At 46.5% G+C, this 21,155-nt stretch overlaps 1 protein-coding gene across 2 annotated transcripts in view; it reads right to left on the reverse strand.

Annotated features, from left to right (window-relative positions):
* Positions 1-21,155, reverse strand: part of LOC102935510 (coagulation factor V) — a 78,733-nt gene that overhangs the window by 10,002 nt on the left and 47,576 nt on the right. For both annotated transcript variants that reach the window (XM_037908809.2, XM_037908803.2), the window contains exons 14-19: positions 20,191-20,365; positions 14,163-14,399; positions 12,350-12,557; positions 10,134-10,307; positions 1,808-1,924; positions 1,236-1,307 (exon numbers count right to left, since the gene is read on the reverse strand). In XM_037908809.2, coding sequence (XP_037764737.1) covers positions 1,236-1,307; positions 1,808-1,924; positions 10,134-10,307; positions 12,350-12,557; positions 14,163-14,399; positions 20,191-20,365 — 983 coding nt within the window. The remainder of the gene's footprint in view (positions 1-1,235; positions 1,308-1,807; positions 1,925-10,133; positions 10,308-12,349; positions 12,558-14,162; positions 14,400-20,190; positions 20,366-21,155) is intronic.

A 21,155-nucleotide genomic window follows, 5' to 3' on the forward strand; every position in this document is an offset into this window, starting at 1 on the left:
GGCAACACTGCCTCCCGTGGCATCCTTTTATTTAACATACTACTTCCTTTGGCTTTGTCAGCATTAGGAGTTGGAGTCAAGTTGAAACATGCAGCAGCTAGAGCTAAATAGCGTTTGGTTACTAGCGGTGGAGGCAGAGTCAAACCATGTTCTACGTCCACTGTGGAAAGCAACCCCTCGTGAAGGGCACTGTGTTAAAAATCAATTGTTTCTCTTGTCTGATAGATAATTTTCAGATGTGCGTGACTTGATTACTTCTAAAGCAAATGCCTTCAGAGGCATTCGTCCCTCATAGAGGGCTAAATCCACAGGAAGTTTGAAGTCTCCAAAATAAACCATTTGTTTATAATCGCAGGGAGGAAATAGCATCTGAAAAAAGCACCCCCCCCACGGGTATATGGAATGTTACCAAACTCTCCATCAAAAGCTCACCTTCGGGATGGGAATAAGCGTGAGAAATCAAAGACCCCAACATTGCTTGGAATGTCATTTTGCAGCGTTTTACTCCCTTATAATATTCATACACTGCACTTCTACATCTCATTCCCCTTAAAAATAGCAATGAATTCTCAATGCCATTTTACAGCTGGAGAAACTGAGGCACTGGGGGGAGAAGTGACTTGTCCAAGGCCACCTGGCAGGCCAGTGGCAGAGACAGGGATAGAACCCATGTCTCCTGACAACCCTGCCCTGTACATTAGCCAGCAAGTAGAACAGGAGGAGCAGAAAAGCCTGCCTCACTGTCAGAAGACAACAGTGATATGGGCCTGGTCTATACACTTAAGTTTTGTCAGCATAGCTGCTGGTGAGAAGTGGGTTGGCAGGGGGAATCACACCTCCTAGCTGACATAGTTATGCTGGCAACCTCCTCCCCCCTGATCTTCTGTAGGTATAGCTAATGCTGTTCAGGGAGCCAGTGTAGCTGTCGCATCAGAACTCCTTCTGCCAGCCTAGGATGCATCTCCACTAGGGTGCTCTGCTAGCATAGCTATGCCAGCCAAGCTCTGCAGTGTACACATGGCCTTGGGCTGCTCAGTCCTGCTCTGACTCTGGGCCTGCAGAACCAGAGAGCTTTCTGGAGTCTGACAGCCTGTTAATTCCTGAAATGATGCCAGAAGACAGTAGCATACGTGAAACACGTAGATTTTCTCTGCATCTCTAATTGCACTGCCTGGTGCCAAGTCATAGTATTGAAGACCATGTCTGACCTTCTCAAATAATGTGTTTCAACTCACTTATGTGACGAGAAGCACTGATCTGTGAATCAAGTATAAGTCCATTCATTAGGCCCATTGGTAACTTGCACTCTAGAGAGAACACAAACATGTTTGATTACTGATGAGCTGCATTCCATAACTTATCAGGAAAAAGAGGGTCATTCAGAGTCATGTTTGAGGAGCTGGCTGGGCCTTTCTGAGGAGGTCACCCTTTGTGCCAACTCCCAATAGGGCACATCTGGGACTCTATCACTGTTTAAAAAAAAAAAAAAAGGAAGAAAGAAAAATAAGAAAAAAGAAAGGTCTGTATGCCCACAGGATCAAAATCATCTCTGCATTCAATTCCCTCAATTAAGGATTCATAGGTGATTTTACAGAATCAACAAATGTAAAGTTAGTGCTCTGAATGCAATACAACACTTCTTTTAAATTCAGTTTACTATAATCACTCCATGAGCACCCGCCTTTTAATCTAGCCATTTCCTCAATTCAGATGCTATTCAGTCATTACTGTCCCATGCCCTGAAAGGGAGAGAGAACTTTAGAACTAGAATCCTGTATCTTAGAATGATCGTGATCAGATTCAGTACCTTTCTCTACAACGATAAAGGAGGCCTGCATTCCAGCTTGCTGATATTCCCCCACTTCGGTGTCTAAAAGCCACATGCCAGCTTTTGGTGGTGTCATTTCAATAGTTCGAAACGAGCCTTTAAAAGAGAGAGGAAAGAAACAAATCACAGCTCATCTATTGAAAGGTTAGCAGGAGATTGGCTGACACAGAACAGTGAGGCTGGATAAACCAGGGCCTATCGATCCTGCCCATTTCTGGTGGCTTGACAAAGTGAGAGTCCAATGTCCTGCACCTATTGGAAAGCGTAGCAGATCCACTAACATCATTCTCCTTTTAATAAACAGGTTCTAATTGGAGGCATGCGGGAATCAAAAGTTCAGATCTCAATCCAAGCTTCACCGCTTTAAAATTTACCTTTTCACATAACCTTGGATGCAGGCACATATTTTGTATAATACTGCATACACAGTGCATGCTGTGTGATCATGTAGTGAATGACCTCACCTTTTACACTGATTCATGCTGTGGTAACAGTAACTCTGAGGGGCTGATACTGGCCCCTGCTCCAGCCATGGCTCTGGCAGTGTGTAAGGGTTGTAAAGGAGCCACAACAGACCATGCACTAGAGGGGAATTCTCCCTGAGTCACAGCCGTATGCTGCTCCCACCATCCCGACACGTTCTTAAAAACCTCCAGTGATGGGATTCCACAAACCCGCTTGGAAGCCTATTTCAGAGCTCAACCACCCTTAGCCCTGGTCTACACTAGGACTTTAGGTCGAATTTAGCAGCGTTAAATCGATGTAAACCTGCACCCGTCCACACGATGAAGCTCTTTATTTCGACTTAAAGGGCTCTTAAAATCGATTTCCGTACTCCACCCCTGACAAGTGGATTAGCGCTTAAATCGGCCTTGCCGGGTCGAATTTGGGGTACTGTGGACACAATTCGATGGTATTTTGGCCTCCGGGAGCTATCCCAGAGTGCTCCATTGTGACCGCTCTGGACAGCACTCTCAACTCAGATGCACTGGACAGGTAGACAGGAAAAGAACTGCGAACTTTTGAATCTCATTTCCTGTTTGGCCAGCGTGGCAAGCTGCAGGTGACAATGCAGAGCTCATCAGCAGAGGTGACCATGATGGAGTCCCAGAATCGCAAAAGAGCTCCAGCATGGACTGAACGGGAGGTACGGGATCTGATGGCTGTATGGGGAGAGGAAACCGTGCTATCAGAACTCCGTTCCAGTTTTCGAAATGCCAAAACCTTTGTCAAAATCTCCCAGGGCATGAAGGACAGAGGCCATAACAGGGATCCAAAGCAGTGCCGCGTGAAACTTAAGGAGCTGAGGCAAGCCTACCAGAAAACCAGAGGGGCGAACAGCCGCTCCGGGTCAGAGCCCAAAACATGCCACTTCTATGATGAGCTGCATGCCATTTTAGGGGGTTCAGCCACCACTACCCCAGCCGTGTTGTTTGACTCCTTCAATGGAGATGGAGGCAATACGGAAGCAGGTTTTGGGGACGAAGATGATGATGATGATGAGGTTGTAGATAGCTCACAGAAAGCAAGCGGAGAAACCGCTTTTCCCGACAGCCAGGAACTGTTTCTCACCCTGGACCTGGAGCCAGTACCCCCTGAACCCACCTAAGGCTGCCTCCTGGACCCGGCAGGCGGAGAAGGGACCTCCGGTGAGTGTACCTTTTAAAATACTATACATGGTTTAAAAGCAAGCATGTGAAAGGATTAATTTGCCCTGGCATTCGCAGTTCTCCTGGATGTACTCCCAAAGCCTTTGCAAAAGGTTTCTGGGGAGGGCAGCCTTATTGCATCCTTCATGGTAGGACACTTTACCACTCCAGGCCAGTAACACGTACTCGGGAATCATTGTACAACAAAGCATTGCAGTGTATGTTTGCTGGCGTTCAAACAACATCCGTTCTTTATCTCTCTGTGTTATCCTCAGGAGAGTGAGATATCATTCATGGTTACTTGGTTGAAATAGGGTGCTTTTCTTCAGGGGACACTCAGAGGTGCTCGTTCCTGCTGGGCTGTTTGCCTGCGGCTGAACAGAAATGTTCCCCGCTGTTAGCCATGGGGAGGGGGGAGGGTTGACGGGGTAGCCACGCGGTGGGGGGAGGCAAATGCGACTTTGTAACGAAAGCACATGTACTATGTATGTAATGTTAACAGCAAGGTTTACCCTGAAAGAGTGTAGCCACTGTTTTATAAAATGTGTCTTTTTAAATACCGCTGTCCCTTTTTTTTTCTCCACCAGCTGCATGTGTTTCAATGATCACAGGATCTTCTCCTTCCCAGAGGCTAGTGAAGATTAGAAAGAAAAAAAAAATGCACTCGTGATGAAATGTTCTCTGAGCTCATGCTGTCCTCCCACACTGACAGAGCACAGACGAATGCGTGGAGGCAAATAATGTCAGAGTGCAGGAAAGCACAAAATGACCGGGAGGAGAGGTGGCGGGTTGAAGAGAGTAAGTGGCGGGCTGAAGACAGGGCTGAAGCTCAAATGTGGCGGCAGCGTGATGAGAGGAGGCAGGATTCAATGCTGAGGCTGCTGCAGGATCAAACCAGTATGCTCCAGTGTATGGTTGAGCTGCAGCAAAGGCAGCTGGAGCACAGACTGCCACTACAGCCCCTGTGTAACCAACCGCCCTCCTCCCCAAGTTCCATAGCCTCCACACCCAGACGCCCAAGAACGCGGTGGGGGGCCCACCGGCCAACCAGCCACTCCACCACAGAGGATTGCCCCAAAAAAAGAAGGCTGGCATTCAATAAATTTTAAAGTTGTAAACTTTTAAAGTGCTGTGTGGCATTTTCCTTCCCTCCTCCACCACCCCTCCTGGGCTACCTTGGTAGTCATCCCCCTATTTGTGTGATGAATGAATAAAGAATGCATGAATGTGAAGCAACAATGACTTTATTGCCTCTGCAAGCGGTGATCGAAGGGAGGAGGGCAGGGTGGTTAGCTTACAGGGAAGTAGAGTGAACCAAGGGGCGGGGGGTTTCATCAAGGAGAAACAAAGAGAACTTTCACACCGTAGCCTGGCCAGTCATGAAACTGGTTTTCAAAGCTTCTCTGATGCGTACCGCGCCCTCCTGTGCTCTTCTAACCGCCCTGGTGTCTGGCTGCGTGTAACCAGCAGCAAGGCGATTTGCCTCAACCTCCCACCCCGCCATAAACGTCTCCCCCTTACTCTCACAGATATTGTGGAGCACACAGCAAGCAGTAATAACAGTGGGAATATTGGTTTCGCTGAGGTCTAAGCGAGTCAGTAAACTGCGCCAGCGCGCCTTTAAACGTCCAAATGCACATTCTACCGCCATTCTGCACTTGCTCAGCCTGTAGTTGAACAGCTCCTGACTACTGTCCAGGCTGCCTGTGTACGGCTTCATGAGCCATGGCATTAAGGGGTAGGCTGAGTCCCCAAGGATACCTATAGGCATTTCAACATCCCCAAAGGTTATTTTCTGGTCTGGGAATAAAGTCCCTTCCTGCAGCTTTTGAAACGGACCAGAGTTCCTGAAGATGCGAGCATCATGTACCTTTCCCGGCCATCCCACGTTGATGTTGGTGAAATGTCCCTTGTGATCCACCAGAGCTTGCAGCACTATTGAAAAGTACCCCTTGCGGTTTATGTACTCGCCGGCTTGGTGCTCCGGTGCCAAGATAGGGATATGGGTTCCGTCTATGGCCCCACCACAGTTAGGGAATCCCATTGCAGCAAAGCCATCCACTATGACCTGCACATTTCCCAGGGTCACTACCCTTGATATCAGCAGATCTTTGATTGCGTGGGCTACTTGCATCACAGCAGCCCCCACAGTAGATTTGCCCACTCCAAATTGATTCCCAACTGACCGGTAGCTGTCTGGCGTTGCAAGCTTCCACAGGGTTGTCGCCACTCGCTTCTCAACTGTGAGGGCTGCTCTCATCTTGGTATTCGTGCGCTTCAGGGCAGGGGAAAGCAAGTCACAAAGTTCCATGAAAGTGCCCTTATGCATGCAAAAGTTTCGCAGCCACTGGGAATCGTCCCAGACCTGCAACACTATGCGGTCCCACCAGTCTGTGCTTGTTTCCCGAGCCCAGAATCGGCGTTCCACAGCATGAACCTGCCTCATTAGCACCATGATGCATGCATTGGCAGGGCCCATGCTTTCAGAGAAATCTGTGTCCATGTCCTGATCACTCACGTGACCGCGCTGACGTCGCCTCCTCGCCCGGTATCGCTTTGCCAGGTTCTGGTGCTGCATATACTGCTGGATAATCCGTGTTGTGTTTAATGTGCTCCTAATTGCCAAAGCGAGCTGAGCGGCCCTCCATGCTTGCCTTGGTATGGCGTCCGCACAGAAAAAAGGTGCGGAACGATTGTCGTTGCTCTGACGGAGGGAGGGGCGACTGATGACACGGCTTACAGGGTTGGCTTCAGGGAGCTAAAATCAACAAAGGGGGTGGCTTTACATCAAGGAGTATTTCAGGCAGGACTTCACGGAGGGTTCCAATAAGAAACGGTGCACCTAAGTTATTGTTCTTATTGGAACAAGGAGGTTAGTCTGGCCTCTGATTGATACGTGGCTAGATTTACCTCGCTGCACCTTCCCTGTGAGTGACTGCAGTGTGACCTAGAGGAATGAGTCCCCTAGACGGGGGAGGGGGGGAAGCAAATGAGTACAAAACAAGTCTGGTCTATTTCTTGTTTTGATCCACTCCATCTATCTTTTACATCTTTGGCTGGCAGCAGATGGTGCAGAAGGACTGCATGCCATCCACATCTCATGGCTGCCCAGCAGAAGATGATGCAATAGGACTGCTAGCAATCCGTATCGCCTGCCTGCTCACCATAAGATGGTTCAATAGGACTGACTGCAGGACTAAAGAGAATGACCTGGTCAAGTCACTCCAAATTTAGTCCCTGCGCCCATGTCTGCCCAGGCGCTCCTGGCCGACATGGCCAGGAGCACCTCGGATATGACGATGACGGCTACCAGTCCTATTGTACCGTCTGCTGCCACAAGGCAATGGGTTGCTGCTACTGTGTAGCAATGCAGTACCGCGTCTGCCAGCACCCAGGAGACATACGGTGACGATTACCTGAGCGGGCTCCATGCTTGCCATGATATGGCATCTGCACAGGTAACTCAGGAAAAAAGGCGCGAAACGATTGTCTGCCCTTGCTTTCATGGAGGGAGGGAGGGAACAGGGGCCTGAGGATATTTACCCAGAACCACCCGCGACAATGTTTTAGCCCCATCAGAGTGCTCCATTGTGACTGCTCTGGACAGCACTCTCAACTCAGATGCACGATTGTTTGCCGTTGCTCCGACGCAGGGAGGGGCGACTGACGACACGGCTTACAGGGTTGGCTTCAGGGAGCTAAAATCAACAAAGGGGGTGGCTTTACATCAAAGAGTATTTCAGGCAGGACTTCACGGAGGGTTCCAATAAGAAATGGTGCACCTAAGTTATTGTTCTTATTGGAACAAGGAGGTTAGTCTGGCCTCTGATTGATACATGGCTAGATTTACCTCGCTGCACCTTCCCTGTGAGTGACTGCAGTGTGACCTAGAAGAATGAGTCCCCTAGACGGGGCAGGGGGAGGAAGCAAATGAGTACAAAACAAACCTGGTCTATTTCTTGTTTTGATCTACTCCATCTATCTTTTACATCTTTGGCTGGCAGCAGACGGTGCAGAAGGACTGCATGCCATCCACATCTCAGGGCTGCTCGGCAGAAGATGATACAATACGACTGCTAGCCATCCTCATCTCTTGCCTGCCTGGCAGAAGATGGTACAATACGACTGCTAGCAATCCATATCGCCTGCCTGCTCACCATAAGATGGTTCAATAGGTCTGACTGCAGGACTAAAGAGAATGACTTGATCAAATTTAGTCACTCCAAATTCAGTCCCTGAGCCCATGTCTGCCCAGGCGCTCCTGGCCGACATGGCCAGGAGCACCTTGGACATAACGATGACGGCTACCAGTCCTATTGCACCGTCTGCTGCCACAAGGCAATGGGTTGCTGCTACTGTGTAGCAATGCAGTACCACATCTGCGAGCACCCAGGAGACATACGGTGACGGTTACCTGAGCGGGCTCCATGCTTGCCGTGATATGGCGTCTGCACAGGTAACTCAGGAAAAAAGGCGCGAAACGATTGTCTGCCCTTGCTTTCACGGAGGGAGGGAACGGGGGCCTGACGATATGTACCCAGAACTACCCGCGGCAATCTTTTAGCCCCATCAGGCATTGGGATCTCAACCCAGAATTCCAATGGGCAGCGGAGACTGCGGGAACTGTGGGATAGCTACCCACAGTGCAACGCTCCGGAAGTCGACTCTAGCCTCCGCCGAGTTAATTCACTTAATGCACTTAGAACATTTTCTGTGGGGATACACACACTCGAAAATATAAAACCGATTTCTAAAAAACCGACTTCTATAAATTCGACCTAATTTCGTAGTGTAGACATACCCTTAGAGTTAGAAAGTTCTTCCTATTGTCTAACCTAAATCTCCCTGGCTGCAGATTAGGTCCATTACTTCTTGTAGGCCCTTCAATGGAGAACAACTGGTCACCTTCCTCTTTATAACAGCTCTTAACATACTAGAAGACTGTTAGCAGGTCACTCCTTCAGGTTTCTCTTCTCAAGACTAAACATGTCCAGTTTATTTAACCATTCTTCATAGATCAGGTTTGCTAACCATTTTATCATTTTTGTTGGTCTCCTTCAGACCGTCTCCATTTTGTCCACATCTTTCCTAAAGCGTGTGCCCAGCACAGGTGCCGGCTTCTAATCTCCCCCGGGGGTGCTCAACCCCTGCTCGGCCCCAGGCCCCGCCTCCCTCCCCGCCCTGCCTCTTCCAACCCCGACTCCATCCCCGCCTCTTTCTGACCCCTCCCCCGAGCAAGCCCCATTCCTGCTCCTCCCCCTCCCAGCGCCTCCTGCACAGCTGTTCTGCAGCGGGCTGGAGGCACTGGGACGGAGGGGTAGCAGTTGATTGGCGAGGGCCAGCGGCAGGCGGGAGTGGAGCTTAGCTGCCAGTGGGTGGTAAGCACCCGCTAATTTTTCTCCATGGATGCTTTGGCCCTGGAGCACCCACAGACTCTGCACCTATGGTGCCCAGAGTTGGACACAGTACTCCAGCTGAGGCCTCACCAGTGCCGTGTAGAGCAGGACAATTACTTCCCGGGTCTTACATACAACACTCCTGTCAATAGACCCCAGAACGATATTAAGCCTTTTTAACAACTGCATCGCATTGTTGACTCATATTCAATTTGTGATCCACTATAACCCACAGATCCTTTTCAGCAGTACTACCACCTAGCCAGTTATTCCCCATTTTGTGTTTGTGCATTTCATTTTTCCTTCTGAAGTGAAGTACTTTGCACTTGTCTTTATTGAATTTCATCCTATTAATTTCAGACCAATTCTCCAATTTGTGAAAGTTGTTTTGAATTCTAATCCTGTCCTGCACCCCTCCCACCTTGGTACCACCTGCAAATTTTACAAGCACTCCGTTATCCATGTCATGAATGAAAATATTGACGAGTTCTGGACCCTGGACTGACCCCGGATGGACCCCACTGGATAAGCCCTCCCAGTTTGACAGGGAACCATTGATAACTACTCTTTGAGTACCGTCTTTCAATCTCTTGTGCAACCACCTTATAGTAATTTCCCTAGTTTGGTTATGGCAGTGTCATGTGGAATTGTATGAAAAGCATTTTGATGGCAACAAAAAAGAGCTCTATTGAGATTATTAACTAGTTATTCATGGGCTCTTTCTTTTCAGTATGAATACTAAGGTCTCTAGCCACAAGTCTCCAAGCACTTTACAAATGGCAATCAGCACTATTGTCCTCATTTTGCAAGTGGGGGAAACTGAGGGACAGAGCGGGGAAGGAACTTGCCCATGTTCACTCAACAGGTCAGCGGCAGACTGCCTCCCACCTCTATCTCCCCTATACAAACCTGCTATGCCTGATCAGGACATCAGTCCGTGCACTCCATACCCCATCTCCAACCTTGCCCAGTAACTTACATTTCAGAGGAGGGCGGCCTCCGCTCCAGTCCCACCTCCCCAACTCAATGAGGTAGATGATGCTGGGGTTGGGGAAGTCCTTTCCGACCTCACAGGAAATGAACAGCTAGCACCTTGAAACACAAGACTTGACCATCATTATCTTAATGTGCCCAAGCCAATTTCTGCTTCTGCTGATCTAATGACACTGAATTTTAGTAGAGTCACTCCAACATTACCAAGTGTAGGGTTTAGCCTCATAATTATGAGTCGAAATGACAAGACACTGAGCTGACATGTACCTGGAAGGAGAGGGTAGACACCAAGCTGATGCCCAGGGACTTCTGTGAAGGTCTGACCATGAAAGTGAACCACGTGAATATCTTTTGATCCGCCCATATTCAACAAGTGCCATCGGACCAGTTCATCTTTATACATCCTCAGTCCTTGCAAGTGATATATGATCCCATTAATGGCTGAAAAGGAAAATATTACAAGGGATAAAAGAAACACACTCCAGCTGAGAGATAATAAAGATGTCAGATAGAGTTTGACCAGAGGATACAGATTGGATCTAGATCCAAATGACCTCAAAGCCTATAGCGTTTCAGATGTGGTGTACTGGTCCATGCCAATCTCTAGTGTCAACATATAATAATGACCTTCTCAGTTTATGAATTAAGTGTCATTGCAAGTGTAGTTGATGGTCATTCAAATAAGCGGGAATGCTTTCTACCTCCCTGGTAGAAACAAAATTAACAAAAGCCCCAGAAACTCTTGAACAGTTAAAGTAAGATAGTGTTGAAATTTATCTCTTTGAATGAGTCAAACATGAGGCCAGCTTGATTCATATTACGTTTGTGAGCCAAACTAACTCCATAAAGCCTAGATTAGGGGGCCTAAATTAAGTTGTTTCCTCTTAAAGGGTCATTATCAAGTGGGTGTTGCAGCTCTGAAAATTTCAAGGGAAAAGCCCCCAGGGCCCCTGCTGATAGTGGAAAAAAAAAGGTCTAGAAAATATGAATCAAGTGTTAAGCAATATCCAAATGTCTCCCTGAGATTGCAGACAGCCTAAAGCAATAGCTCTGAGAGGTGTGAACTATCCACTTCATCTGAATAGTGCATTGATTCTGAAATGTAAAGGTGATGATTTAAATGTCAGCTTTGATAACTATTTCACTACTGATCATTTTAGAGGAAACATCCAGCAAATGTGCTTAATCCAATCCCAAACTGCCTCTCATCTCAATTGGGGGATTTAATATTAAAATAAACTAACAGAGGTTACTGTGTGGATGGCAATATTCATTATTATATTACATTCAGAAAAACTCCATTTTTCAAATTTAAATGGAAGTGCCACAGAATTCACCGCCTGCTGCACCTGAATGCCAGAGAATGCAGAGACCAGGCCACAGGATTTAAGCACAGCTTGCTGTAGAGTACGGGGGCTTGACTATAATGAGACACACTCTATTAATGTCAACAGATCTGACTTATGCCTGACTTTAAGGATCATATTTTAAAAACGTGGTTTCCATTTTTGCATATCGTCACTTATTCACATGAATAAAAGTGCTTACTGGCCAAGTTTCCAAAAGAGATCTCCCATTTAGGCACCTAAATGAAGTGATCAGATTTTCAAAAGTGTGCAGCACCCAACACCTCTCATTGTTGTGAATGCGGGGAGCTGCTGGGTCCTCAGCTCTTTGGAATAATTGGACACTTCTTTTGGTACCTAAGTGGGAACTGAACTCTTCTGAAGAGCCAGATTCTGTTGTGGATGCCAAGCACGTCTGAATATCCACCCGCTATGCACAAAGCCCCATCTGTGCCAATTAGAGCTGGCTGAAACCAGGATGTTCTGTTTCATGAGGAAGTTCAAAATTTTTCTGAAACACAAAAATATATTTTTGTGGGAAATGTAATTAAAACTGACGCAATTTTGCAACATTTTTTGGTGTAATCAGATCAGCATTTTCAATTACATTGAAAACTGTTTCAGCTGAAATTTTCCTAACAGCTCTCCTGCCCAAAAAGAGCAGGTGGGGCCTGTGCTAGGCCTGGCTGAAAATTCTCTTGAAACTGCTTTTTAATGGAAAATTGATTTTTTTTTAAATGAAATTCTCACAGAAAGGTTCTGTTTTCCATGGAAAACTTCAACTTGTGTTGAAAAACTGAAGAACCAGCGAGTTTACGGTTTTCAGCCCACAACTGAAAACTTCCTGTCCAAAACCTGAAAACTTCAATTTTTTTGGCAAAAAGTCAAAATTTTCTGTGGAAAATGTTAACAAAAACATTTTTTCTGTTTTTGTCAAAATTTTCCAACCAGCTCTAGTCTATATGCATATTCTATTTTTATATGCACAAGGAATAGTGCAAAAAAAATTAAATACGTGTATGCAAATGATGTGTGCGTGCAAAGTTGAAGTGCACCAAGAGAAGCTGGGTTGAGATCTTTTTAATTCCTCCCTCTTCCCTCCCAACATGGATAACTGACAAAAGGAAACATTAGTACCATGGAATTTGTGGTATTTTTGCACTTCTGAGGTCTTCTCAGTGTAAGTCCCTTTGGAATGCTTATCAAAGTACCAGCTTTTCTCTTCATCAAAGACCATAAAAAGCAGGACAAACTCTTGGGTATCTACCGGCCTGTTACTTGTACTGAGGGTTCCCTTTCGACAGATCAAGATTGGACCAATCAAGCCTGAGTGAATATCTTTCTCCTGGAAGACAATAAATACAAATTACAAGTAAAAGTTAGGGTTTCCCAAAATACTTCATTAATAACAATTTGCACATTCACAGGGGCTTTCATTTGAGGATTTTCCCTTACAAGTGTTAACATCGGTGCACAGGAATTGCCAGACTGGATCAGACGTCAGGGTCGTCCAGTTCAGCATCCTGTCTCCAACCGTGGCCAGTGCCAGATTTTTTTCACGTTTTTTAAATGCCCCTGAACTTATGGTGCCAGTCTCTGATCCCTGTCTAGTTCTGCAATATCCTTTTTGAGATGGGTGGCCAGTTCCAGAGGAGGCTGTACCACTGATTATAAAATGGCATTATAATAATTTCTGTATTGTTCCCCATCCTATTCTGTATGCATCATAACATTTTGTTTGCTTTTTCAACTACAAGCTGCACACTGAGCAGAGGTTTTCATCCATCTGTCTGCAGTGACGCTCAGTTGATCCTGATCATATCCTGAGTTGATATGGTTAATTTAGAACCACATAAGGTGCAAGTAGTTTCACATTTTCTGTCCAATACGGATTATTTGTACACATCAATACTGAATTGAATCTACCATCGTGTTGCCCATTCAACTAGCTTGGTGAAGTCTTCACAGTCTTCTCTGGACTTGGCTAACCTAAATTAATTGGGTCATCAATGGATGTTGCTACCTCACTATTCACCTCCCCCGCTTTCCAGATCATTAAAAAAATGTATTGAACAACACTGGTGCTAATACAGAACCTCGTGACCCCTTGCTGTAGCCTTTTGCCATCATGAAAATTGTCCATTTAATCTTACTGTTTATTCACTCTTTTAATCAGCATTTGATCCATGACTATACTCAGCCTTGCATTCTATGATTACTTACTTTCTTCAGTAGCTTCCTGTGCGTGACCTTGTCAAGGGCCTTTTGAAAGTGTACATAAAATATGCCATTTGATTCTGCTTTATCCGCTATTTTACTGACACAGTCAAAGGATTCCAACAGATTAGCGACACAACTTTCCTTTACAGAAAGCATGCTGGATAGACCCTACCATACCATGATCTTCCAGATCTTTTATTATTCTGTTTGAATGATTACTTCAACCAATTTATCAGGTACAGAAGTAAGACTTAATTAATGAATAAAGGTTGGGTAAAGGTCCCATTTTACAGATGAGGAACCCAGATCCAAGATGTATTTGCACATCACATTGCAAACATGGGGGCTGGGAGAATCTCTCAGCTATGCTATATTCCCAACTAAGGGCCTGATCCAAAAGTCTACTGAACTCAACAGAAAGACTTTGAATCAGGCCCTACATTTGGGGTAGAGGGCCTGATTCCCCATTGCCTTATGTAGTTACTGAACTCTACGCAAAGCGGCTAGGAAATGCAACCAAATCAGAATTCTCCATCCACTCATGCCAGTGGCAGCAATTTATATTCACTTTGCATAGGCATAAATGATTAGATGAGGAACAAGAGAGTGGTGAATCAGGCCCAAAAGAATAGGAAGCAATGCAAAGTGCTGTGAAGCCAGTATTTCAGCAACAAGACATAGTAGTTGTTATCCAACAGACTCCAGCACCCTTCTGCTTAGATTTCCTTACCGGGTTTACACCGGAGTAATAGGCCCAGGACCTACAGGCTGCTCCAGATTGCATAGGTCCAGACCGCTTGGTTGCAAACCATACATAGGTATAGGTGTCATTTGGCTGAACTGCATCATCCTTTTTGAACCAGTCTGGAGACTCATCTTCATAACTGCTTCCCTCAGAGGATTTCTCATACAAAAGCCCATGCGAATGGAGGGAATATGGTCTGGATGCCAGATTTTTAAAATGAACCTAGAAAATAAATACAAGCAGATGCTTGATTAGCAGATTTGGGCCTAAACCAAGACCCCAGGCATAAAACACCTATGAACTTTGTAAAATACAAATTCAGGATTCAGATTTCTCTACTGATTATGGGCTAGATTGTGCCTGGTTGGAGGTGGGGAGTGGAACTCGAGACACATCTTTACGGGGTGCAGCAAACTCGACTGTGCACAGCTAGTAGTATGTGGGGAGAGGGTAATGGCTCCGCCTACTCCCTGCCCCCTTTCCAGCATTGTTCCCAAGAGGGAGCAAGTTGGGAGCAGCCCCTGCATTCCTGGGAGAACCCCAGTTCCAGGCAGACGTACAATGGGTTGCACAAGGGGGACAGGGAGTCTTTATTCTTTCCTACACCCCTGGCTGGCTGTGTTAAGATGGGGCACAAGCTAGTTCTACAGTAATACTAGATCCCAGTGTATTTAATTCCCACTGATTCAATGGGAGTTTCTCTAGTATGCATCTCCCTCACCCCAGAGGCGGACTGCCAGGGCAAGGAGCTTGTCTTTTCTCCCTCACTCTGAGGATGGAGTTCCAAGATTAGGGTTGGCTTTTGTCTCCCCCTTTTCTTGCTCCTGATTTTTATGTAACTCATCTGTTCCCTTTATGTACCAGAGAGCCTGGTCAAAGAAGTTAGAGAAAATGAGCAGGTGGCTAAGGGTTCGAATGGTGGTCCGGTGAGGCATTTCAGTACCAGGTTGAGGTCCCATGTTGGTGTAGGTCATCGCACGTCTGGGTAAACATTTCGAAGACCCTTGAGGAAGCGTTTTGTAGTTGGGTGTGTGAACGTCGAAGTTCCATCGATCTCTCGGTGGAATGCTGAAATGGCAGCAAGATGGACTCTGATCGAGCTCATCGATCATGCCCCACCATTTGAAGATTGAACTCAGGACATCTCCATTCATCTCCCATTCGTGATCCTGGGAGAAGTAGCTGCTGAGCGTGTCTGCTGTTGCATTCTGACAGCCTGGCAGGTAACACACTGAGATGTTTACATTGTATTGTACGCACCAATTCCAAAGTCTCATGGCTTCTGTGCATAGGGAATGTGAGCGAGCTCTTCCTTGTCTGTTGATGTAGAACATGCAGGCGATATTGTTGGTCATAATTCAAATGGATTTGTTCCGTATATGAGGTAGGAAGTGTCTGCAGGCATTGCTGACTGCTCGTAGCTCTAGCAAACTGATGTGCGTGGGAGTCTCTCCCAGAGACCATTTGCCTTGTATTGTGTGTTGACTCATGTGAGCACCCAAGACTATCAGTGAGGCATCTGTGATGATTACTGTTGTCGGGAGTTTCTGTTGAAAAGGGATACCCATACAGATATTTTGTGGCCTTGTCCAGCTTTGTAATGAATTGAGGACATTTCATGGAACTGTGAGCCGTTTGTGTAGGTTGTGTTTGCTTGGTATGTATACCATGCTGAGCCAACCTTGTAGACTTCGCATATGTAGTCTTGCATGTCGTACCATGAATGTCGTGGCTGCCACGTGTTCTAATAACTGTAGGACAGTGTGAGCCTGAACTTGAGGACTGACTTGTACCTCTTGGATGAGGTTTGTGAGGTTTGTGAATCTGGTAAGGGGTAATGATGCCTTGGCTTCTATGGCGTCGAGGTGTGCCCCGATAAAGTCTAGTTGTTCGACTGGGTTTGTGGTTATTTCCGTTCGTTTATTTGTAGACCCAGCTCCCGGAATAATGTGATTGTGGACTGGACTGCATCCACTGTGTCTTGTAGAGTTGGGCCTTTTATAAGGCAATCGTCCAGGTTGAGAAAAATCATTATCCCCTGTTTGTGCAGATGAGTCGCTACCCCCGCTAGAGTTTTTGAGAAGACTCTTGGTGTCGTGGATAGGCCGAACAGTAGCACTCCGCATTGGAAGTGTTCTCGTCTTCCGTGAATCACAGACATTTTCTGTGGGCAGGATGAATGGTGATATGGAAATAAGCATCTTGGAAGGTTGAGGGCTGAAAACCAGTCCCCCTGTTACAGCGCTGGGAGTATTGTACCCAATATGACCATCTTGAATTTTTGGGATCTGAAAAACTTGCTGAGCTTCTGTAGATCCAGGATGGGTCTCCATCCCCCGCTCTTCTTCTGGGTCAGGAAGAAACGGGAGTAGAATCCCTTCCCTCTGAATTGTAGTGGTACTTGTTCCACGGCACCTAGTTATAGAAGATGATTGACTTTTTGTTGTAGTAGGTGCTCGTGAGAAGGGTCCCTGAAAAGGGACAGGGAAGGGGGTAGGGTAGGTGGGCGGGAGGTAAAGGGAATAGTGTATCCTGACTTGATAACTTCCAACACCCATTGGTCTGATGCTATGGTGGCCCAGATGTGGTAAAAGAGCTGGAGTCGATGGCCAAAAATTGGGGATGGGTCAGACGTGAGCGCTGTTTCATGAGGGAGTCATTCAGACCCTCGACCAACTTTTCAAAATTGCGGTTTTGGAGGTGTTGCCTGAGAAGTCGGCGCCAGAGATTGAGGTGGTCGCTGGTGTTGTGATCGTTGACGCTGGTGTAGTTGCCTGTTTGAGGAGTCTCTAGGTCTCTGAGATGGTTGGTGTTTCCTTCTTTTTGCAGGGGGGCTATAAATCCCCAAAGTGCGGAGTGTGGCCCAAGAATCCTTCATTGAATAAAGGACCTTGTCTGTCTTCTGAGAGAAGAGTTGTTTCCGGTCAAAAGAGAAGTCCACTACTTTTGTCTGGAGTTCTTTTCATATCCCCAAGGATGAAAGCCATGAGGCTCGGTGCATTACTGTGGCTGTGTCCGTCGTTCTGACTGCCGTGTCTGCTGTGTCCAATGCTGTCTGAAGGGCTGTTTTACCTCTGAGCTGGCCCTCGGTGATGATGGCCTGGAATTGTGTGTTTTTCCTCTGATAGCTCAGAGGTGAGCTGGGCAAGTTTCCCATAGTTGTTGTAACTGTATTTGGCCAGTAGTGCAGAATAATTGGCCACCTGAAACTGAAGGGCGCCGGAGGAATATACCTTGCGTCCGAAGAAGTCAAGTCTTTTGTGTTCTTTGTCATGGGGTGTAACCTTGAATTGTGGCTGTTTGTTATGGTGATTTACTGCCTCGACAACTACGGAGTTAGGAGGTGGGTGCACAAATAGAAAGTCTGCCCCCTAGGATGGTACATAATATTGTCTATCCACTCTTTTGCAGGTGGGTGGAATAGAGGCAGGTGTCTGCCAGCCTGTCTCCGCAGGATCCAAGAGGGCCTTGTTGATGGGAAGGGCAATCTTGGAGGTAGATGCGGGTTGCAGTATTTGCACCAGGTTGTGCTCGTTTATCTTTATCTCCTCTAGCGGGATGTCTTGGCTTTGTGCGACTCTCTCCAACAGCTCTTGAAACTGTTTAAAGTCATCCGCTGAGGTTGGCGGTGGGGGCATAATCACCTCATCTGCGGAGAAAGATGAATTGCGCACAGGAGATGTACCATGGTCTGTGCCCGGCTCTGTGTCCTCTCCCCCTTCCTGTGTCTCCGAGGGTTGTGGTGTGGGAGATGCTAGGTTAGAGCACAGTTCACATCTATGTGCTGTGGACTGTCTAGAACGCTGACCCCTATATGCGCTCCAGGGTTCCCAATGCGCCCATTGCATTGGGAAAGCCATAGGAGGGTACATCCATGGAGGTCCACACCATGGTTGGTTCATCTGGTGTTTAGGACCCATGTCGCTCCACATTGGTCGGTGGGCCTTAAGTGAGATGGGGGTATTGTCCCTGCATCTCCTCCTCCTCATTACTGGAGAACCGTGCCATGTCTTGTGGGCTGTGATCTCCTCTGGAGCCTGTGGGGGAGCCCTTGGCACCAAGTATTGGTGAATGTGGTGCAATGAGATTTCTAAGTCTCTCTGGTGCAGGAGAGATGGTGCCGGTGCCCATTTCTGAGTAGTTGGTGCCAGGGGTGCTTTCTCTTTTGTTGATGGAGTTGGTGCTGACCGGTGTTGTTGTTTGGCCATTGCCCTCAGTGCTGACTTGGTAGTGTCTTCTGGTGCCAATTGATTTCTCGGTGCCAGGGGTGGAGGCGTGGTGCCTGAAATACGCGGTGCCAAGCCCCATACCGGCGAGCTCAGTGCTATGGAGGAGGCACGTTTTTGTCGGTGACAATTCCATTTCTCTCGCTCAGACCTCGGCAGTGCCAGAGGGGCCTGGAGCGTTATAGGTGCTCACCCGAGAGGAAGATGGCATCGGAGGCAGTGTCCTGGCAGGAGACCGCCTCTGTTTTCGCAGACCTCTCTACATAGACGTTTGAGCCCGCTTTTTTGGTTTTTCAGAAGGTAGGTCTCCTTTTCCATCTTGAGGAGCGCCCAGAGAGGCTGTTTGTTTGTCCTTCTCAGGCTGGAGGGACTTTTCCATCAAGATCATTTTAAGCCGGAGATCCCTGTCCCACTGGGCTCTGGCTCTCAGGTTGCTGCAGTGGGAGTATTTCTGGGGAATATGTCCCTCACCCAGGCAGCGTACGCATAAAGAGTGTCCATCTGAAACGGGCATGGCAGCACAGCAGGAGCCGCATCGTTTGAACCCTGGAGACCCCGGCATTTTAACTAATAACCGCCCCTTGGGGAGGTGGGGTGTAGTCTAACGAATTAACAAGAAATTTGTTTTTGTTTTACTAACACTAACTCTAACTCTCTCTCTAACAGCTTATCTAAATATTTATCTAAAAGCTATTTCTTAACGGTTTTTAGGGAGAACTGCTGACATTGCCCCTTCGCTCCCTCTTCAGCAGAGGACGGTTGAGAAGGAACTGGAGGGCTTGGGTCGTGCGCATGCTACACACAGCACCAATGGCGCCACGAGACGCCTACTGCGCACCCGCGACCCACACAGACCCTGCTACCATAAATCTCTGCCCGACGGGATGCACCACCACTTAAAGTGGAGTACCCACAGAGACACTACTCAAAGAGCTATCATGTCCCATTCAATCTATCCCACTAGGGATCAACACCTTCCTTACAGTAAATATTCTAAAACACTGCCCAGTTTTAAGTCCCAAGAGATGGAGACCACTTCTCTTGGGGAAGACTATTCAACCGCCTCAAAGATCTCATTCACAGGAAGTGTGCCCTTTTGTAATATTCCCCTGTTACTACTAGCTATAATCCCTTGTATTGTATTTATTATTTGTATTGCTTCCACATCATCCTTAGCATTTATGTGATGGCCGGCATCTTGGCCACCATGCCGGGATTGACGTGAGGACCTCCAGAACTAAAAGCACGAGTGGCTACAACTTGAGCTAAAGCTCCATAGCTGGCTGAGAGTGTGGGGGGACTGTGACAACTCCAATCCTCTGAGAATTGGCTCAGAGGGGGGACCTGTAACACATACTGACCAGCGAGTTCCATTTACACTAGAACTGCTCAACATTTTTACATCAAAATATTTTTAAGACAGAAAATGACTTTTTAGACAAATGTAAACATTTTCATTTTTGTCTAAAGTTTCAGGTTTTTCATTGAAAAAAAATTTTCAGTAAAAAATTCATGTTTCAGTTGAGTTTTGTGGGAAATTTTCAGTTTTCAAAGAGCAATTTTTTCGTAGAACTCAAAGCAGTTTTTGAAAAATCTTTCCCCCCCACCACCACTTTTTGGTTTTGTGTTAAAAAACAAAGCTTTTTGGGGTGGGAAGTTGAGAAAAAAATAAATTTTACACCATATCGCACCAACAATGACTGATATTTTTCAACCAGTTCTAGCTCAGCCCCTTCAGATCCTTGTAAGAAACCTTCATGCACCAAATACCTGAAGCCTTGACTTACTTGGATGACATCATCCACCTCAGCCCTGATAACAGGACCCAGGATACCCAGGTGTTCTTCATATTCCCCTTCAGGCTCCCAAGTTGTAAAGGTACTATCCACATAGCTTCGGAAAATCACTTTTTTGTATATGGTGTTGCCCCCATCATGGCTGGTTCTGACATTCCTCACTGTGCTGAGGGGAACATAATGGAATTAGAAAAATTATGGAATTAGAACATAATGGAACATAAACATCATGGAATTAGAAAAACTGACATCTTATGATGAAAATTAGAGACGTACACATAAAAACCCCTCAAGATGTAGTCTGAGAAACAGTTACATTTACCATTGGAATGCTTTGGAGGAAAATGAATCAGCACAAATGTCAGTGATTCACACTGAAAGTGTAAGATCCAGGGTATTAAAGTGACTACAAAATGATATCACTACATTCCATTTTTCTCCTCAGTGATTCCACACCAGATTTGCTCAGTCTGCAAATCCTAAAATAGTTTTTCTAACCACCAGTGATGAAAATTTTCTCTAATATCTGAAAATCCACCTGGGCTATTTATATCTCTTACACCATCATCTATAAGAAACTGAATCAGAACTTAGAGTTTTGGTGAGGCAATAAGAATCCAGCTCCTGCCCCCACAAATATATCGATTCTGGAGAGCTAGTGGAAAAAAAAAGACGTAATTAGTTATCAGCTATAATTCAGAGCCGCATGAGGAAGTGATGCTGACAGCTCAGTGAGAAGGTGTCACCTTTGCATATTTGTCATCTGATCACAACATTTAAAAATGCAACTACTCTGTGAAGAAATAGGAGTTTAGTCCCTCATAGTCACCTAAGGTACATCTACACAGCCCACAGCAGACTCGGGCTTGCACTACCGAACTAGAAACAGCTGTGTTGACGCCGCTCAGGCTTTCAAGTCTAGGGATGGGGGTGGGAGTCAGAGACCAAGTGCCAGC

The sequence above is a fragment of the Chelonia mydas genome, chromosome 1 (assembly GCF_015237465.2).
Source record: "Chelonia mydas isolate rCheMyd1 chromosome 1, rCheMyd1.pri.v2, whole genome shotgun sequence".
In the NCBI taxonomy this organism is placed as follows: Eukaryota; Metazoa; Chordata; order Testudines; family Cheloniidae; genus Chelonia; species Chelonia mydas.